We start from the raw sequence: 21,086 nt of genomic DNA on the forward strand, positions 1-21,086 counted from the left end.
GCAGTCTCCAGACTTAAACCCCATCGAGCTGGTTTGGGATGAACTGGACAGAAGGGTGAAAGCAAAGCAACCTACAAGTGCAACACATTTGTGGGAACTTCTGCAACAGTGTTGGGAAGAACTTTCCGAACAATATTTGATTTCCATTGTAGAAAGAATGCCACGAGTGTGTTCGGCTGTTATATCTGCAAAAGGTGGCTACTTTGATGAGTCAAAAATTTAGATTAAATTTTGTTAAACAAAACGATTCCATGATATCTTTTTTATCTCCAATTGTTTATTTGTTCTATGCTTTAATTTCAGAGTACATTGAGACATTAAACTGCGTAAATTTCAATAAAAACTTGAAAAATTTAGGTGTTCTAAAACTTTTGACCGGTAGTGTGTGTGTGTATATATATATATATATATATATATATATATATATATATATATATAAACACAATCAATCAATCATTATAAGCTTCACACATGCTAATAATCTGTGTTCAGTGGGTGCCAAAGAGAGAGAGGAAAAAAAAAAAGCCAGGTCAAAACCAAATGGAGTTGAAATTGAACTGCTGTGAATACCTTATTTAGCTATACAAGTCTCTATTTGTGACCCAGGTATTTAGTCAATAATGTGTACTGTAGATGCCTTGAGATATTTGACAACTTTTCAACATTTAGATTCTTTCTAGATTGTGAATTTAGTTGCTGTCTGGGGCTTAACTGGGGGAAAAAAATAAATAAATATAAAAATGAGACTAACATGAAAAGTTTATTTTAATTTTATTAAGAATGTAATATACAGGTCAGGCGGAAAAAGTGAACTATATTAAAACTCATAAAGTGATACATATTCACATCATGTTCTACCAGGGCTTACAGCATGTTGGAGTTGTTTTTTTAATTGTATTTAACAAAAGGAAAGTAAATCTATGCTCAGTCACATACACTATTTACAACAATGAGCTCAGCAGTGAAAATTAAGAAAAGAAAAGGAACATAAAAACTTCACCGCAACGGGAATGTTCGCTATTCATTTTGGCATGTGGTAAATAAAATATGGACAACAAAATATATATCAATGGAAGCAAAATCAATGATGTGCAGGTCAACTTTCAGAGAAGTGTGCAGTATGCCTTAATAGAACCAACGGTCACTCTGCTTATATCATGCATCTTTTAACCCATCCAGATCTCATACTCTGTGTTCATCACTGCTAATGCAACTCCTCAGTCCACCGTGCCATTGGCTTCAGAGTTTTTACATCTCAAGACACAATGAACCTCAAAACGGATACAACTCTGTAGTGCAGTAGACTACAACCAACATCGCTTCTACCTCACTTTTTTGAAAAAGGCTCCATGCACAGGATCTTGTGAATGTCAACCCTCACATAACAAAATAAAATAAAAAAATCCTTCTTTTTAAATATATTGGATATGGGGTACAGAAGAGTGCACAAAACTAAATCAGCAAATAAAACTAAATACAAAGAAAATCAATGCAGCATATATCAGGCTCATGAGGTACTTTTGTATATATTTTACAAAATTCTCCAAGTTCATTATTATTTTTGTATTTACTTTATTTAGCACACATCTTGTTTTATTTTTTTTATTTGCCCAGCTGATTAGGCAATTAACTGCTTAGAAAGTGCAAAACACAAATACTGATCATTTATGCAGCATATTCAAGGATGCATGATAATTTACCGAGAGAGAGAGACTTTTTGCAACAGCAGCAAGCAAAAGGTCCACACACTCATTACAGCTAAAACGACAGAAAAAAGCTTGTACAAAAAGGCACAAATAAAACGTAAGGGATGTTTTCAGCCAAGACTATGTGATGAACATAAACTACATTTTCTATTCAGTGTCCTCACAAAAAAGAAATACAAGAAATCATTCCCCTACAAACAGGCTTTTTGTACCTCCAATTTCAATATGGTTATGCTTTTAAAATGCAATTTTATTATATTATCAATATACTATTAGTACACTGTGTGTATTAAAAAATGTAATATATAGATTCCCTTTTACAAAAATCAGTACGCAAAACACTACACAGACATTACTCTGACATATAACCCTAAGCACAGGTCTATGGTGGAGGGGCCCAATTTGAACTAGTGTTAGTCTACCAATACCCACACCCCAATTTACCATATACTACATTTTCAAAGAGAAACAACTTCTTTCTTAGCAATAGATGAAACAAACCCCTCAATGTATTCCCAGTGAAAATATTGGTCCCCTGAACTCTCATGAGGCGCATACGTTTAAGAAAACATCCCTTAAGAGAGACCATCATTTAAAATGTACAGACAGAAAGAAATATAAAAGCACTACATCCTTTCACTCTGTGTACGGGCTGCTTGTTTGGTCACCATTTCATTTTTAATTGTTATGTATTTATTTCTTAAATTACGGATTATAATTTTTAGCACCCAACATTTAATTCTGAGGTAGATCCAGTTTGTAGGACAAAGAAAAACAAATTATATATAGATCTAGATATATATATATATATATATATATATATATATATATATAGAATTGTTTTTGGGGAGCAAGCAGATCTCTGGTTACTGAGGATGAAGTATAGTAATATACACAGAATATCTACCATCTGCCAGGGGTAACTGGATTCTACAGGAAATGTAGAATCAGTAGAACTTATGAAGCTTTATAAAATAACCCGTTCAGAGTGCAGATTGAGTAGCACTGTTAATCATCAATGCAGGGGGGTGCTGCTGGAAGCTACAAAAACCAAGTGACCACCAACCACATTTATAAAACACAGTAAAAGACATTTCAGACTGTTGAAAATGACCCCTTAGATTTTTCTCCTCCCACTTGAAAGGAACTCGATATTTACCCAAAAACAGTTTAACATTAGCATGCAGTCTTGATTATTATTATTTTGTATCTATGCCTGCTATGCAACTAAACCTCTTCTGTTCCACAGAAAGTTCAGATATTGCTAATATTGAAAAAGAAAGACTTCAGTGGAGATGAAACGGATTAAAAACGGGACCCCAAATCAGACCCCAACGAGGCAGTGCATACTACAAGAATAAACACTTCAAATATATATTGTTTTGTTACCTTACAATAAAGTACAGTATACTTGGTTCACAAAAACACAAATCACAAAAGACCTAAGCAACTGGGTAAACTTTTCCACCACTTATCAGACAGGAGAAGTGAACTGTTGCCTGTTCTCTGCACAGCATGCCTATGACTCTCAGTGGATGCATTACTGTCGTCAGTTCCAGAAGAGAAAAACAGTTTATACAACTCTGCAGAGGACACATAAATATATGTATGTTTAGAACATGTATTTTAAAGTTAAATATAGCTTAAATACAGATTAGGTAGACGAGAGGAATACATGACATACAAGAATGTTTCACACATTCACCTTGTGGTACATATGCCTGTCGTGGGTTTGTTTGTATTTTATTATTATTTTTTATTTTGCTTATTTATTATTAATTATTATTATTATTTTTTTTAAAGGCTGGTAAGTTACAAAATCTTTTTATCCATGGGATAAAGGCATTAACCGCTTGGAGACTTCTGGACATGTCCAGTGACATTGAGAAAAGAAAAACATACACAGTTGCTTTTAAAATGTTAATCTCTTATGTGAAAAACATAAACAATACACTATGTAGGTAACAAAAGTTTCTTATGCCATCATTTAAAAAAAAAAAAAAAAAAAAGGGTTTTTTGACCCACTGAAGTAAACAAACACATAAAAAATAGCATGCATACACACACATACATACATTACAAAATGACATGAAAGTTATTTATTTGTGCCATTTTGGTGCCAGTGTATTTTGTGATTATTTGTGGACTTGTCAGTTATATACATTAAAAACATATTAAAATGCTGGCTTTGCAAAGTACATTCTTTCTGCTTGTTGCATTTGTTCAGTTTAACATCTCTGATTTAAGGGGGATTAGAACAGAACTGTGTATTTCAAACATATTATTTTAACAGTACTGCATCAACTGCATCATAGACCTTCCATGTGTTACGAATGTCTGCTGATTATTTTATTATTCAAAAGCTGCAATAAATTAAAATGAGCTGGACACGTCCATACCAAACTATGCAGCCTCATGGGGCAGCAGTAGTGTCAGGAGGGGTATGTTTTAGTAGCCCTCGGAACCAAAGGGAATCACCATGAACGGAGTGCCAGCCCTTCCCTGCCAGTCAAAATTTGGATCCAATCAGCCCCCGCCCCTTAAACCAGAGTCGTTGTGGATAATACGGATATTACAGAAAGCTTCATTTTGTGATGCAGTATTAAAAAGCAAAACAGCAAGAACTGCACAATTCATTTGCAGTTTCAGTTCAGGTTTTTATCCAAAAGCACCTTTTGTTTGTTTCAGGTCTGTAGCAATTTTTTTCTGATTTGTCATGCAACCCCATTTACAGTTATAAAAAAAAAATTAAAAAATGAAATATACAATCCCACCCTCCATCCCCAGACACACACACACACTATTATTATTATTATTATTATTATTATTATTAAATCACAATGGCAGTCGGTATTTAAGCTCAGGATGCTGGAACAACTCTGCAACGCTACTTGGATACAAATATAAAAACAATGGAATGTTGGTTCACAAGTTGATTTCCAAGAAATCAAATTCTCTAGGAAGAAAAAGGCTACAAAATGTGCCATCATTCGGCTCTTGAATAGCCGAACGACCTTGGTTAGTTTATACTGTTGTGTTAGCATCGCTCTATGATATGCCTGAAGTCAGACTGTATAAATAAAGAGTGCACAGATATTCAGGACCGAGAACTGACAATTCTGAAGTGTCAGTATTAACTTATGATGGCTATATTGGACTTCACGTTACACCCCTTGCCCCATAAAATAGGCAATCTGCAGCTACCTAGCAAGATCAAGAAGAGAAGAGCAAGTCATAGGTAGAATCTACCAAGTTATAATCTGATCTTTATAAACAAACATACTGCATAGACTGAGAAGATATATGTATGTATTTACATTATACACCTTGAGGTTTTAACTTGATTTATATATTTTTGAAATATATAAAAAAAAAATAGGTCACCGGGAATTTGGGGGTAAAAGTAAAAACTTAAAAAAATAAATAAATAAAAAAAAAACACACACAACTCTGCATGACTTCCTAAAAAGGCTCTCTCCCCCCATATGTTTTACATTGCTGCTTTGGCTCAGAGATTGATCTTGGTGTCAAAATTAAATAAATAAATGAAAACAAACTACATGTCTGAAATAGCCCCTTTGTAAATGGGCAGGCCATGCTGTCTCAATACGCACAAAAACAGATGACCACATCAAAAAGCATACCTTATTTAAATATAATTTTTATTTTAAAAAAATAAATAAATTGCCTCAACTGAAAAATTAGCACACAGTCAAACATTTGAAATGTTTCGTTTTTTTTTTTTTTTTTTTTTTTTTTTTTAAGAAGCCAAATAAATGTATAAATGTATCTTTAGGCATATCATAGGCTTAAAAAAAAAAACAAAGGTTAATAAAGTTGTTCCACCTGCTGAGTCTTATTTATAGGGGGGGGGGGGGGGTCCCCACTTTGAAATCTGCAGTAAAAGAGAAAGCCTCCCAAACCCAGGGTCATGCTGTAGAAACCAGTTATTAAAATACAAGAACATTTACAGATACACAAGTGCCCGTCTTGCCATCTGGCACACTCTTCAAAAAAGGACCTCTAGTCTCTTCCTTAGGCAGGCCTTGTACCAGCTGTGCATATTCATGAAATCTTGGCTTACTGACCTCCTTTCTGCAATGACAATCCTATGAAGAGACTCCGCCAAACCAGCCTCTTGATGTCTAGGGCGTTTGCCTGTTGTTACAGCTCCCTACTATACAAGCCTAGGATTGCTTAATACCCATCCAAAAACACCACCGAAAAAAACAAGTAAGGAAGGAGTTCACTTTCATGATATGAAAAATTAACAGCCATTTAAATAAACACAAACCGCTTTCGCCATCATTGCCCAAACCCCATTACTTCAACCCTTTCCTGTTTAGGAAAGGGTTGAAGTAAACAAAAACTTAACAGGATTTCCTACAACATAAATGTTGACTTCTGGCTGCTTTTGACCTGAAAACAGGAAAAGGGTTAGAATCCCCCCCCCCCACCAGACAGATAGCAGGACAAAGAAGAAGAAAAAAAAAGCATTCAATTACAGTACACACATCCTTTCGCTTTTCAGTAAAATAATTCTCTCAAGTGCAAGTAAACATGTAATTTTCTTGCAAACTGTTGGCAATACATCTACACTGAACAGAGCTGGGCAGCTCAGAGACATGGAGCAGCTGACTTGGTCCAGAGCCTATGTCCTTACGGCTGGCAGGCATTGTTTGAGTTGAAATATACTTTACAACATGTTTACTGTTAAGAACCCCTATGGTATGTTAATATGAAGGAAAGTGGCCAAATTTATACTGCACATCAAGTCTAATGACTCATTTTCCCAGTTGTAATCCCACCCCCTCCTCTTTTGTGAAACAAACACTAAGCAAGACACAGCCGAGAGGAGTTCTCTCCATCAACATGCACACTGGCTCGCAGGCATGACCCTTACAGGATATCTGAAATTCCAGTCTGACTGCTTCAGTGAATATGGAGGCGCTGGGTAACAGAAATGTTGAATTCAGTGTTTGGATGATCTGACTGCTAACAGAAATGGACTTGAATTGTGCAAAATATGCAGTTTTTTTGTTTTATTTAAGAATACCAATTAAAAGCAATGTATGCAAACATATTGTTGTCTTACATCGAACTGGCTATCTAAGGATTTAACAGGAATTCCCCTGAAATAAACCAAGGCAAAGCAGTAGATACTCAAGACCAGGGGTCTCCAACCCTGGTCCTGGAGAGCTACTGTGGCTGCTGGTTTTCGTTTTACTTAATTCAATCAATTATTGGCTTAATTAGTCAAGATTAACAGGTGTTCCAGATCTTTAGTCACTGATGATGTAGACACCTAGAAAACCTGCTGGATAGGGGCTCTCCAGGACCAGGGTTGGAGACCCCTGCTCAAGACTATCAACAGTCATCATTTTAGTAGTATTTTAATTACTACGATTACAGCTTTGTTTATTTTTAAGATTCATAAACAACGCGTCTTTTGATAGAACTGAGTTTTAACATTGGGCTGAGACATGATCATTATTCCATTCCAATTAGCTGCAGTAGGACATTGTCAATAATGTTGGGAGCGTTCACAGATTCTGTTCTGTAATTCAGCATGTTCTGTTTACCACATAAATGCAGGATAGGATTGGGACCTGTGTTATCTGAAAGCTTCAAAATGAAATCTATAAATGAAATGTGGTGAGGATGGGGACTGACCAGATCACTGCACCTTACTACATCGCATCTACTTCATATTCAGGCAGTTACACTTGCCTACAGGGTCAGAACAGGACAGCCTGCCAGGGCGTATGCAAGTGATAACATGCGACTGCATTCTGTTATGGAGAGATACAGTCTGACTAAACAAGCAGTTGCATGATTGTGCAAAAGTATCTACAGTAGCTAGCAGCGGTCCAGATAAGCTGCATATCCGCTGTTTTCCATGTTAAAAATCTGAAATACGCACCAAATTAAAATTTAATGCCTAAAAATATGCATAGCAATTTTGCTGCACAGCTTGTCTGCCTCCCCTAAAACTTCCACTAACAACTACATCTCCCAGAATACAAGGTCTTCAGTTACTAGGATACTGTACACAAGAAAAAAACAACCTAACAAACATTATCCAATCTTTGGCTAGCCTGTTGTCTTTGCAGTCAAATTACAGTAAAAATAATAAAAATCCATAGCTACACAGTTTGAAGCATAAACACTCCAGTCCAGCTACAAATCCAACTGGAACCATCGTCAGAGGCAACCGCTTATTAAAAAAAAAAAAAAAAAGTGTCCATAATATTAAACAAACTATTTTAAAACTTAATGCATTTCCCTATTTCATTTATCTGTATGGCTTTATATTGAACAAGGTTGGCTATGTTTAAGATTTTTAATTTAAAAAAAAAATAAAGTTACTTAATTTAAAATCAGATATTTTCTTTTTTTTATTTAAATCGATTTTTTTTTAAACTAGGGAATTTTTTTTGCAGTACTGTAGTTGTAGCTCTACAGTACCTCCAAACTGTAAATATAAGGATGTTGGAAATGGTGGTTTGTGAATAAACAAAATTACCCAATCTTAAATGAATACATAAATAAAGAACATTATGTATCATTGTGGCATCCTCTAAATGTGAACTACAAGAATTTAGCGATGGAGTACACCAGAGAAAAACCCCCCTCACTCATCCCAGTCATTCTTTTCTTTTACTTTTCTTTCTTTGATTTCCTCTTTCTGTGTCAGTCCAAACACACGCAGTTGTTACTTAGGACTGCTTTGCTTTTTATAGTGTGTTCAATTGTTAAAGTTCCTGATTGCACCACTAAATAAACCTGGTTTCAGTGGGTCTTAACACAGAGCTCAATTGTCTATTTGGGACCTCATTGCACTGTCATCAGAATCGCTTCAGCGAATATGTTAATGATGGGGCAGGTGCTCTATAACGGGGCAAGACACGTCTTCAGAATACCATTTCAGTGCAGTATTTTTAATCGGGGGCAAGCGCCGTTCACACTTGCACTCACATTTGCGCTGTGATCAGAATACAGACCTAAGAGTTTTAGTTTATAGACAGCAAGAGTTTAAGATGTTTGTGTTAATAAAAGGTTTTTAAAACATACTTTTCATGTCTTTTCCTTGAGAAACTATATAAAATAGGTAGTAAATGAAAGAATGATTTAAATCAATGATTTGTTTTTAAAAAAAATCAAGTGATTTAAATCGACTTGATTTAAATCAGCCAACCCTGTTTAAGAATTTAATGTTAAAATATAAGTAATGTAATTTGCAGAGTCAATGTGATACCTCGAAAAAAATGTGCAGAGCCGACAAAGAACCTTGTAGAACATATGCATGGCTGTACAGTAGTTCAAAGTAACATTGTAGTTCAAATGGAAGGCTCTTTAATGCCTACCCCATTACCATTAAAGATTGTACAGTATTTAATCAAGATTATTTCTTCCGTCTGTCTTTTAAGCATTATTTTATAGCACTTTGGTCAAGCAAAAACACAATCACAATTATTAAATAGAAGAGCCGCTACTCCTTTGAACTTTATGATGCCAAGAACGCATTACAAAGATGGCAAATGTAAAAGTAACCCTGTTTACCTCACAATTAACCACCTAAAATGACCTAAGCACATCTATTATCAATTCCAACTTCCATTCTTTAATGCTAGATTAAACGTAACACTATCAAGCATTGCACACATTTACCCTACATGCTTCTGTAAGCTTTGCAATTCATAGTGTGCACTATATAAAACAACATGTAGCTTGTAGGGTATCTCCATTTGTATATTAAATAGAAATAAGTCATTTTTATAATAAAATAAAAGCAGAATTAGATTGCAGTAAAAAAAAAACAAAAAAAACCCAACAATGATTAAAAAAAGGCATGCACAGCCTTAGTTATTAGGAATTCCCTATTTAAAATACTTCTATTTTGGGTAAGCATTGTGGGTTTTGATACAAAAAAGAGACTTTGTGATCAAAATAGACGAAGCACAAGAGATACAGCAAGTCAAATCCACGGTTGTTAATGAATACAAACAATGCACAAATAACTAAAACAGTATAAAAACAACGAAGTGATTCTATAATCAACATCTCAAACTCAAAATATGGAACAGTGAAAAGATACGGATTACTTGTGTAATAAGCACACTGTTTTCTGAATTTCATTACATCCATTTTACAGTACCAACGCCAAAAATCATAAGAAAATACTCAAGCAACTCCCTCGTATGACGACACATATTTATGCGCATGTGTCTGTGTGATTAATATATATATATAGCTGCGTCAATTTAAAAGATGTTAGTTAGCACTTAAGCCCAGAAGTCTTGCGTCTAGTATTTATACTAAATGTGAAACACTTGCATCATGCATATGGTAAAAGCACTACAGTTAGAGAAGGTTTAATTGGAAAAAAAACACATTGGCTGACCTGACATTTTTCTATTAGTATAAAGCTATGGCCAAAAGTGTTGCATCACCATAGAATTTGAGATAACTTAAAAAAAAAAAAAAATAATAATAATAATAAATAATAATAATAATAATAATTTTACATTAACAATTTAGATATGATTTATCATGTAAATAAAAAGAAACTACAAAATTATATTGCAAAAAAGTCTACCAGAAGCCATAATAGTATTACTTAGTATTTGCAGTGCATTCCGTGTTTTAACACAGCCTTAATCCTCTCAAGCATGGACTCAATGAGGCGCTGAAGGGTCGAGTTGTCCTTTAGATTCCTCATTGCAGTCTTTACAATTGATTCCAGTTCGTTTTGGCTTCTTGGTTGACTTTTTCCTGATTTTCTGTCCTATCAGACCCAAAACATTCTCAATAGGATTGAGAACCGGTGAATTTACAGGTTGAAATTGGCGTGATACTGTCATCTTCTACCCATTTCTTCACTTGTTTGGCTTGATGGCAAGGGACTCCGTCATCTTAGAAGTAGAAATCACTGTTGCGAAAATGGTTCTGAGCCGTAGGGAGGAGGTGGTCTTGGAGTGTTTTCAGGTTTCATCCCCAGATACAGATACAGTTTCCGGATGCGCCATCATTGGGATGGTACACTCTGGCTTGTATCTTTCTCCTTCAAACTCTTAATCCACCTTGGTTTTCAAAACAGCTGAAGGGGGACTTGGAGAAAAGTACTTTGGCCCAGTCATCTATGGTCCAGTCTTTGTATGTGCAACAAAAGTTCTCCAAGAGATGCTTTCATTCCAACTTCTTTCCATTGCTGCAGTAAGTGGACACTAACATCCGTCCTATCTCTCAGACTTGAACGACACAGGTGGTGATCCTGGCAAGCAGTGCTGACTTTTGCGCATCCAGATCTGGGGGCAGCTTTACAGCCTCCAGTCTTCTTGTATTTCTGGATGATCCTAGATAATGTGCTTTGGCTGGCATAACCTCTGCTGGCCGACAACTGCTAAAACATTCCTTATGAAGTTCAAATGATGGCTGACCATGTTTCCAAGGAGGTATGGCTCTTCCCCTTGGCTTGCTCTGAAGTTACAAAATCTATATGCAAAAATCATGCTTATGGTTAAATCTACTCGTTACCACTTCTAATTGTCACATTTGATGTCTTTTCGGAAATCATGTGTTTTCATGTTAGATTTTTCAATTTGTCAGTTTTTTTGTTAAGTATATGGGAATCAGCAGATTTCATTCGACTATGAAGCAAAATTAGATCATTCTAGGGTGATGCAAAACATTTGGCTGCAGCTGTACTTTAAAATATGCACCAACTATGGACTTAATGTTCAAATTAACTTAAAATACAAGAAGTCTAAAAATGCACTATTATACATCCGTTTACATGGAAAACAAAATAAACAAAAAAAAAAAAGTGTATAAATCTTGATTTAAAACAAATACAAAAAAAAACCCAACCTGTGCTTAAAGGGGGAGGGCAGTATATCCTTGTAAAAGTATCTTTAACCACCAACAAAACATGAATGCAATGACCGGTGCTGAGAGACTGGCGCTATGCTAGGAACGTTTTTCTGCCACAAACCACTTTTTAGATTGAAAATGCTTTATACGAAAAGCCAACTAAACTGGTCTGTACTGTCTGCTTTCCTTGTTTCTTCAGGGCAGTCACTTATAAATATAACAACTATATATGTCAACTCTTCTCATTGCTGCTGTGAGCATACCAGCAAGCCCCAATGTGAGAAGGGACTCTTCAGATAATGGCCATTAAGATCCAACTCTCTTTGCAGACATTTCGTCTGTGAGGTGGCCCAAGCTGCACAGTACCATTGTGAAATCCTTTGTACATAGAGTTTAAAAAAGAAACTGTATCAAAGGCATCCAAAGCAGTATAACAAACAAAGAAAAAAAAAAAAAAAAAAACACACACACACACCACAACATATACTTTATGAAGACGCTCAACACCAGGCTGCAGAACAATACTACATAAAATTAATGTAGCATTGCATATCTCAATTCTAAACAGCAGAGGATGGAGGGCTTTCTATTGGGTCTTCCATGAAAATAGCTTTTTGTTTGTTTGTTATTTTTATTTCTCCTAGCTTCAGTCAAAAGCATTCTGTCCTCTAGAGATATTAAAATAAAATGTTCCCACTAGTTCACACTGGTTTGTTAAACATAAGTACATATATACATTTATATAAGCGCTGTCTATCTCATCGAGAGAGAAATGCCCCTCATATACAGTGCTCATGCGATTGCCATGTATTTATTGTTATAAGAATGGGGTGGGGGTTCCCCAAGTGCAGATGGTCTGATCTGAGCCCAGCTCTGTTCAGAAATGCCACTGTTCCACCCAGACCTAGCCTGTCCCTCCCGCTCCCCCTGGTCAAGCAAAGTACATGGTGCACAGAGTGTCCTGGTGAATCTGCACTGCCTTGGCCAGGGCCTGCTGGTCCCGCCCGTTGCTCTGTCCTGAGGTATGGCTTCCTTCAGCACTGAAGAGAAGAAAGGCAACATTCAATTCAATTAAACAGCAACACATTATACATAAATGTACATGTTCTGTACAAGTTTCTCAAAATAAAAGTAACAGAACTCTGAACCTCAACTCAAGCAAACTTTTCAGCCTTTGGGATGGCTTCCCTCTGCTGCCCTTTTTTCTCTCTACTTAAACATCAACCAACCACTGGCATGCAGTTAGGACAACTAAGCAGAGTGCTGAAAATACACCAGCATGAAAAATAAAAACGTTGTGAACGTAAAAATCACTGTGCTCATGCTGAGGTATCCGATTGTTTTCCAGCAAGTACGATACTCAGATATGAAATACCTGTCATGCTCCTTGTCCACTAGGTGATAGCGCGCTCGGAATGCGACCAGGTGGGCATAGTAAGCAGGGGCCGGGATGGAGACGGAGCGTGTGCAGCGCACGTAGGTGTGGCACAGCTGGTAGGTGAGGACCTGCAGCTCATCGGAAGTAAAATGGTTGTCATCCCACAACACGTGGTAGTGAGACGGTCGGCTCGTTCCCTAGCAAGGCAAAAAAAAGTTAGTGCTTACTGATCTTGTTGCTCATTTTTGTTTCTGCTTTAAGTGTAGACAATTATGCGATTTAACAAAAGTATAAAAAGGTATCATAATGTTGAGGTACACAACAAGAAATAGTCAGTCATATTTTGGTTAATTTTTTATTTTTTTTTGTTGCTTGTTGAGGTTGGCAAATGAACAACATTTGAAACCTATTACTCCCCTTCCATGACGGAAGCCAGCATCTGTAATTCTCTGGCTTGGGGTACATACCTGAATGCCAGCATGACTGCACAGGTAGAAATCAAACTCGGATGGGTGGGTGATTTTGGTGTCTACAGTGGTTCCTGCAGGGATGTTTCCACTCTTGCCAACCTGACAGAAAAACAAACCACACAAACGTGAATCTCGTATCATTCTTATGTAGCAATTACCATGCATCCCCACCTACTTACAGGTACATTTACATATACCCTATATCACATAAATAAGGTATAACCTTACATATTTCACTTCTAGGCTTAATTTAATGTAAATGTAGTGTAAAAACTAAAAAAAAAAAAATTTGATATAAAATTACTGTACAGTGGAAAAATGTAACTTTGTAGCAAACAGTATTACCCTCTCATTCCTGTCTGTACAGAACAGCCGTGTGTGGTGGCGTTTCTGGACCACGACGAAGGTGATCCCAGGCTGGTAATCCTTTTCTAGTTTAATACAGGCTTCACGAATCGCTAGCAGCTCATGGTGAAGCACCTGGGAAGAGAAGAGAGCATCATTAGCTAAGGTATTGCAAGTTCAGCATATGTAGAACAAGCGTGAGGCAGTGAAATATAGGGGCTATGCACTAAGTAAAATCATGCAGTGTTAAAATAAAATTAGCAATGCCATTTAAAAATAAATAAAATGAATCTGGAAGGAATGGTGTTGCATCCTAACATGAAACCCAGCTCCAGTTTACCTGATTGAACTGTCCCTCGGAGATGCCGTCGCGGTAGAAGATGATGCGAGTGGGCTTGAAGCGGGTCGATTTGTAGAACTGGATTAAGAGCTCTCTCACCATAGCAGCCAAATCCTGGATAATCTCCTGACGATGCTGCTGAACCCGCACCGTGGCACAGTAACGGCTGGGGTGAGCATCCATGCTGCCAACAACCTGAGTAGGAGGGCGGACAATGTTAATACCCTGGAGATATAGTGTGGGGTTCAAAGCTGGGATGTGCAACGACTGGACTTACTGCGGCAATAGAGGGCTTCTTCCCATCTCCGGCTGGGGGGTGTGTCACGTCTGCCCCAAGGAATATAACTGGCTGCTGAAACACTAAAGGTCTGGAAAAATGTAATATTTTTTCATTATTAAACTCAGGGATGGAAATAAGACCCCTTGCATGGCAGTTTGATCCATTCTTGGGTTTTACTATGAGCTTGGTACCTGTATACATTGTGGCTAATCAAGCTTGTAATAAAACCTGGAATGGGTGAAACTGCTATGCAATATGAGTTTTATTTTCATGCCTGTAACAGATTAGTTTATTTAACTGAATATTGACAGTAGGAACTTTTATTTTATATTGCTACACAGTACAAGCAATACCTACATATGCCCACATAAGCATTAACACAAATCACAATAGCAATGGAAAGCATTCAAATGGAGAACACCCATATAAACAAATCTGAAGTACTTGCCTGCCCTGGGGTAATAATATGTTGTTGACTCCTCCAAGCTTGACATTTATCTTGAGGCAGAGATTTGAGAGGGTCTGCGGAGTAGTTTTCTGCACATTCTTCACCTGAACACACTGTGTTGCCATTCCCAAGACTGTGTCCCCAACACGCTTCACCTCAGCTGCCATTATTCGAAGAGGGGGAGAGTTAATAACAGAAGAACAGCTTCCTTTTGTTTTATTGCTGAAGTACTTCAACTAAAGACAAACACATGGAGCAGAACTTTCAAATTTAAATGCAGAGGAATTTGCTTTATTATTTAATGTATTTACTAGTATTTATTTAAATTACATACAGCACACATACACACACACACACACTATACTACACACTCAACAACAGGTTCTCAACACTATACTACACACTGACAACAGGTTCTCAAGACGAAGTACAGCGGGGTGAAAGCTTGAGTAACAACTCGGTCAAAGTGGAAGGGGCACTCACCAACCTGCCTGGCCGGCGTGATGAGTTATGGCCAACCCCCCCCCCCCCCCCAATGATGAAAGCACAGACAAAAACATAGCCCTCATTCCACAGAGGCTGGATTGCCGCCGACCAAGGCAGCGGCCGGTTAGGCATGAAGGCAGAGGGTGCCAAGAATCACTGTGTTACGATTTTAGGCTGCCACAGAACACTGACCCTGGCCACGTACAACTGCAGATCTCTTTCAGGTGAAGCAAGACTTCTTGAGTTGGAAGAACCAAGTGGGACATCGTAGGACTAAGCAAAGTACGGCAAAAAAAGACAAAGGACTACTAGAACTCAAGAGTGGACATCATCTCTTCTACCGAGGCACTACAGATGAACAAACAGGACACGTTGGATTCATTGTCCACAAGAGAATCAAGAATAACGTAGTAGAGATTGACAGCACGTCAGAGGTCTGCAAGACTGATAGTGAAAGTTTCAAGGAAGTATGAACCTCAGGTCATCCAAGTATATGCACGAACAACAAGCTATTCGGATGAAGAAGTAGAAGATTTTTATGAAGTACAAGAACTACACGAAAATAGGAAAAGCCACTATAAGTTCATCATCAGTGACTTCAATGCCAAAATAGGAGCTCAGCAAGAAGACGAGAATTCAGTCGGCAAATTTGGACATGGCAACAGGAACGAGGGGCGACAGACTAGTCGAATTTGCAGAAAACAATAACTTATTCATCATGAACACCTTCTTCCAGAAGAAACCCTTCAGGAAATGGACATGGAGAGAACCCAACGGAGTGAAGAATGAAACTGACTACATACTCGCCAACAATTAGCACACCGTACAAGATGTCTCAGTACTAAACAATTTGAACACAGGAAGTGACCACAGACTTGTAAGATGCAAAATACACCTAAACACAGCACAGGAGAGAGCGAAACTCGTGATGACGAAATCCAACACAATCAACGTAGAAATGCTCCAGAAGCAAAGCCTGGTGTTTCAACTGGAACTGAAGAATAGATTAATTGCTCTTCAAGATCTGCAAAAAGATGAAGCAATTGAGGTAAACAAAATCTATGAGGAAGTGACGCTAAGCAGCGAAAGGGGAAGGGGAAGGCTTTGGACGAGCTGGCCTGACAGTTCTTTCCCTGGGCCGGTAAGTCGGTCAGTCTAGAAGGCGGTGAGAGACTGTTGCAGGAACGTATTGACCCGGAAGGTAAACGACGTAGCAGCTGCAGACAGTAGAGACAGCTGTACTCGTTTACCAAGGAGTCATGCGTGATAGTATAAAGAGGACGAAGGACCGTAAATCTTTTCCTTCGCTTGGTTCAGAGCAGCACGGAACTGGAAGGACCGGGAGAGTTCCCACTTGAATTGTATTTGTGAAAAGTGTTTGTGAGTGTTTTGTTTGTTTTTGTCGCTGTTAGGAATTGTCTTTTGTCTGTAAATTCACTAGACGGCTAACATGTCTCCGGAGCTGTTGCCTTGGGCCAGCACTACCCGGAACAACACTGCACCAGTCACTGTTAAATTGTTATCACCCACCACCAACACGGATAACAACGTGTACTATTATTTGGTCTGCAAAACTTTATCGTTTCCTTCCGAGCTTTACACGTTGTGTATTGCCGGAGGAGTATTGTTTGGTCGCCAGACCGGGACTTTTATAAATAAAAAGAAGCCCCTTTTCTATACCGGATTACAGTTGTGTGATTATTTCTGCACTGCATCACCTCTGTACCTGTTTCTAATCAGCAGCCACTTTGCCACACGCCCCAATAATTACTTCCATTGCCATGGTAAAAGCCAATGGAGAAATGGTGCATCCTGCCATTATTCCAATCTAGACATTGCCATGTAGTGCTGAATTCTGAAGTTGAAAAACAAAATTGCAACTCTCCGAAGCAGGTTTGTTATTTTTCTTGGTACACTGAAAAAATCAAATGCTGCCCAAAGAAGTTCATGTGGTATTGAACCGTATGCGTTGGCTAAATCCAGGAATGTCACATGGAGATCCTTCCTCTCCTTTTTAGCCGTTTGAATTTGCTGCCAGATCACACTGATGTGCTCTAAGCATCCTGGGAAACCTGTAATACCAGCTTTCTGTACTGAAGTGTCAATGAAACAGTTCTTCAATAGGTAAGCTGACAATCTCTGAGCAACAATGCTGAAGAAAATCTTGCCTTCCACATTTAAAAGGGAAATAGGGCAAAACTGACCGATACTCATAGAATCTTTCTTTGGGTATAAAGACCCCACCCGCTCGGCCCCATACTCTTAGTATAATTATATAGACATTAGATTATATATATATATATATATATATATATATATATATATATATATATACACACACATACATATACATACACACACACACACACATTATATATATATATAGTGTGTGTATATATATATATATATATATATATATATACACACACACACACACACACACATACCGTGCCTATAGTAAGTATTCACCCTCCTTGGACGTTTTCAGTTTGTTGTGTTGCAACCTGAAATCTTGATGTATTGAAATGGGATTTTTTTTCCTTTGATGTACACAACCTACTCAACACTTTGAAGAGGCAAGAGAATTTTTATTGTGAAACAACAGTGAATGAAAAATAAAAAACTGAGTCAATACTTGGTAGAACCACCTTTGGCAGCAATTACAGCTGTGAGTCTTTTGGGGTAAGTCTCTAGGGTTTGCACATCTGGATCGTGCAATATCTGCCCATTCTTGGCAAAATTGTTCAAGCTCTGTCAAGTTGGATGGGGATCGTTGGTGGACAGCAATTTTCAAGTCTTGCCACAGATTCTCAATCGGATTCAAGACCGGGCTTTGACAGGGCCACTCTAGGACATTCACTTTCTTGTTTTTATGCCACTCCAGTGTTGCTTTGGCTGTGTGCTTGGGGTCATTGTCCTGCTGAAAGGTGAATCTCCGTCCCAGTCTTAGGTCTTTTGCAGACTGAAGCAGGTTTTCCTCAAGGATTTGCCTGTATTTAGCTCCATCCATTTTGCCCTCTACCCTGACAAGCTTCCCAGTCCCTGCCGATGAAAAGCATCCCCATAGCATGACGCTGCCACCACCATGCTTCACAGTAGAGATGGTGTTACCTGGGTGCTGTGCTGTGTTGGGTTTGCACCAGACATAACGCTTTGCATTTAGGCCAAATAGTTCAATTTTTGTTTCATCGGACCACAGAATCTTTTGCCACATCTTTTTAGAGTCTCCCACATGCCTTTTTGCAAATTCCAAGCGGGATTTTACATGGGCTTTTTTCAGAAATGGCTTCCTTCTTGCCACTCTTCCATACAGGCCAGATCTGTGGAGTACCTGAGCTATTTGAAACAGACAGTTTCTTCCATCTCAGCCATGGAACGCTGAGAGATTTCAGAGTTGTCATTGGCATCTTGCTGGCTTCTCTGACCAATGCCCTTCTTACCCGGCTGCTCAGTTTGGGAGGACGGTCTGCTCTAAGCAGATTCTGGGTGGTGCCCTATACCTTCCATTTCTTAATGATCAACTTGACTGTGCTCCAAGGAATATTCAATGCCTTTGAAATCTTTTTACACTCCTCCCGATCTATGCCTTTCCACAACTTTATCCCGGAGTTGTTTTTAAAGCTCCTTGGTCTTCATGGTAGTATATTTGCTTTGAATGCACTACCCAACTGTGGGACCTTACAGAGACAGGTGTATTTAATCTGAAATCATGTGAACCACTTTTATTGCACATAGATGGACTCCATTTAACTTATTGTGTGAATTCTGAAGGCAATTGATTGCACCTGAGCTTATTTAGGAGTGTCATAGCAAAGGGGGTGAATACTTTTCAGGTTTTTATTTTTAATTGATTTGTTTTTTCACCTCCCCCCCCCCCCCCCCCACCCACCACCCACCACCCACCACCCATCCACCATTTTTTCACACATTGAAAGTGTTGAGTAGGTTGTATAAATCCCATTTAAATGCCTCAAGATTTCAAACTGTGAAAACGTCCAAGGGGGGTGAATACTTACTATAGGCACTATATGTGTGTGTTTGATATATAAGCCAAGTAATATGAGAGATTTGGGCAGGGGTCTGAATACTTTTGCAAGGCACTGTGTATATATATATATATATATATATATATATATATATATATATATATATATATATATATATATATATATATATATATATATATATATATATATATATATATATATATATATATATATATATATATATATATATAGACACACACACACACACACACACACACACAGATGCACAAAACAAACGCAACTCGGGTGTAATGGATTTAATCAAATATTTTAAACTTAGAATATCAAACAAAATGTCACAGAAAATGTGAACAAAAATACAGATCAAAGAATCATATGTTTTCAGTATGAAACATGACACACTGTCAAAATTAAAACATTACAAAGTTAGTATCGGGTATGCCCTCCCTGAGCATTAACACAATCCTGGCAGCGTTGACGCATAGACCTGATCAGCCTCTGGATAGACTGCTGTGAGATGTTCCGTCACTCTTCCTGTGCAGCTGCAGCCAGCTGGCGAAGGTTGGCTGGTCAAGGTTGACTCCTGTGGATGGCACTGGCGATTTGGTCCCACAGATGTTCTATTGGACTCGGGTCAGGAGAAAAAGCTGGCGACGGCAAGACCTCGACATTGTTTTCTTTAAGTCATGCAATTGTAATCCTAGCACTGTAACTTCTGGATTGGCTTGCAGGAATGGAAAAACTGTTGCCTGAAGGACTTCGTCAATGCATCGCTGAGCAGTAAGGTTGCCCTCAATCGGCACCAAAGGCGTTCTTGTGTTAAAGGAGATTCCTCCCCACCTCATCACACTTCCACCGCCCTACTGGTTGGCTTGAATAATGCAACAGTCAGCATAATGGTCTGCCGATCGTTGATTGTTGAACATCTCATTCTCTGGGCAACTTTTCTCATAGACAGGCCGCCTTCAATCATGCCGATAGCAACCAGGCGATCAACATTACTCAAGCGGGGCATGGTAGTATCTTATGCTGTCCTTTAAAATCATGTTTTTAGAATGGCTATTTATACAGATTCTTAATCAACGCATTTTGGCAATTTTAATTCAACTCAAACACTTAGCACCTGGCGTTTTGAGGTCAAATAATAGATGGGCTTCAGTGAGTTACAGGAAAACAATTCCATCTAGGGTTTATGTGATGTCATAAAACTACGAGACTGTTAAGTGAATTTAATGAATATAAATTAAGTCAATATTAAAGAATCTTAAATGTAAATTTTCTTTTTGATAATTCAGGAACGGTGAATTAAACTGGGTAGATAATGAACTGCAAAAAATAACTTATTTTCCAAGTTACTGTTTTGGTAATAGTAAACCCACAAAATTGGACAGGTGTTTCAGTATAAAATATATAGTATTTACTAACTGAGCATTTATTAAGTACAAACACAAAGTAGCACCAAATGGCAAAACCAGCTCCAGTGGCATATCTGCACAATTTTGTTGAGTACCTATAATTCCAACATGCAGGTTATTAAAGGGAAGTGCGAAACAAACAAACAAACAAACAAACAAACATGTACAAAATGTTATAACATGGCTTATTTATTGATAGATATATTGACGTATGTATGTCAACAGTTAAAATATTCCTTGCTCAGCTTTGTTTTAAATGTAGTGCTTGATTCTACAGTTTTTCACGGTTTTGCCATCAGACATTACTGAGCTCAATTATCACAGTGAAAACAGCTGCT

At 37.9% G+C, this 21,086-nt stretch overlaps 1 protein-coding gene across 3 annotated transcripts in view; it reads right to left on the reverse strand.

Moving 5' to 3' along the window:
• Positions 1 to 754: 754 nt before the first annotated feature.
• LOC117435258 (protein argonaute-2) overlaps positions 755 to 21,086 on the reverse strand; it is a 57,324-nt gene continuing 36,992 nt past the window's right edge. For all 3 annotated transcript variants that reach the window (XM_034058287.3, XM_034058289.3, XM_034058288.3), the window contains 7 exons: positions 14,841 to 15,000; positions 14,390 to 14,480; positions 14,113 to 14,307; positions 13,773 to 13,907; positions 13,425 to 13,526; positions 12,955 to 13,154; positions 755 to 12,619 (listed from right to left, as the gene is read on the reverse strand). In XM_034058287.3, the coding sequence (XP_033914178.1) occupies positions 12,511 to 12,619; positions 12,955 to 13,154; positions 13,425 to 13,526; positions 13,773 to 13,907; positions 14,113 to 14,307; positions 14,390 to 14,480; positions 14,841 to 15,000 (992 nt within the window). In that variant the 3' untranslated portion in view covers positions 755 to 12,510. The remainder of the gene's footprint in view (positions 12,620 to 12,954; positions 13,155 to 13,424; positions 13,527 to 13,772; positions 13,908 to 14,112; positions 14,308 to 14,389; positions 14,481 to 14,840; positions 15,001 to 21,086) is intronic.

The sequence above is a fragment of the Acipenser ruthenus genome, chromosome 3 (genome assembly GCF_902713425.1).
Source record: "Acipenser ruthenus chromosome 3, fAciRut3.2 maternal haplotype, whole genome shotgun sequence".
Taxonomy (NCBI): domain Eukaryota; kingdom Metazoa; phylum Chordata; class Actinopteri; order Acipenseriformes; family Acipenseridae; genus Acipenser; species Acipenser ruthenus.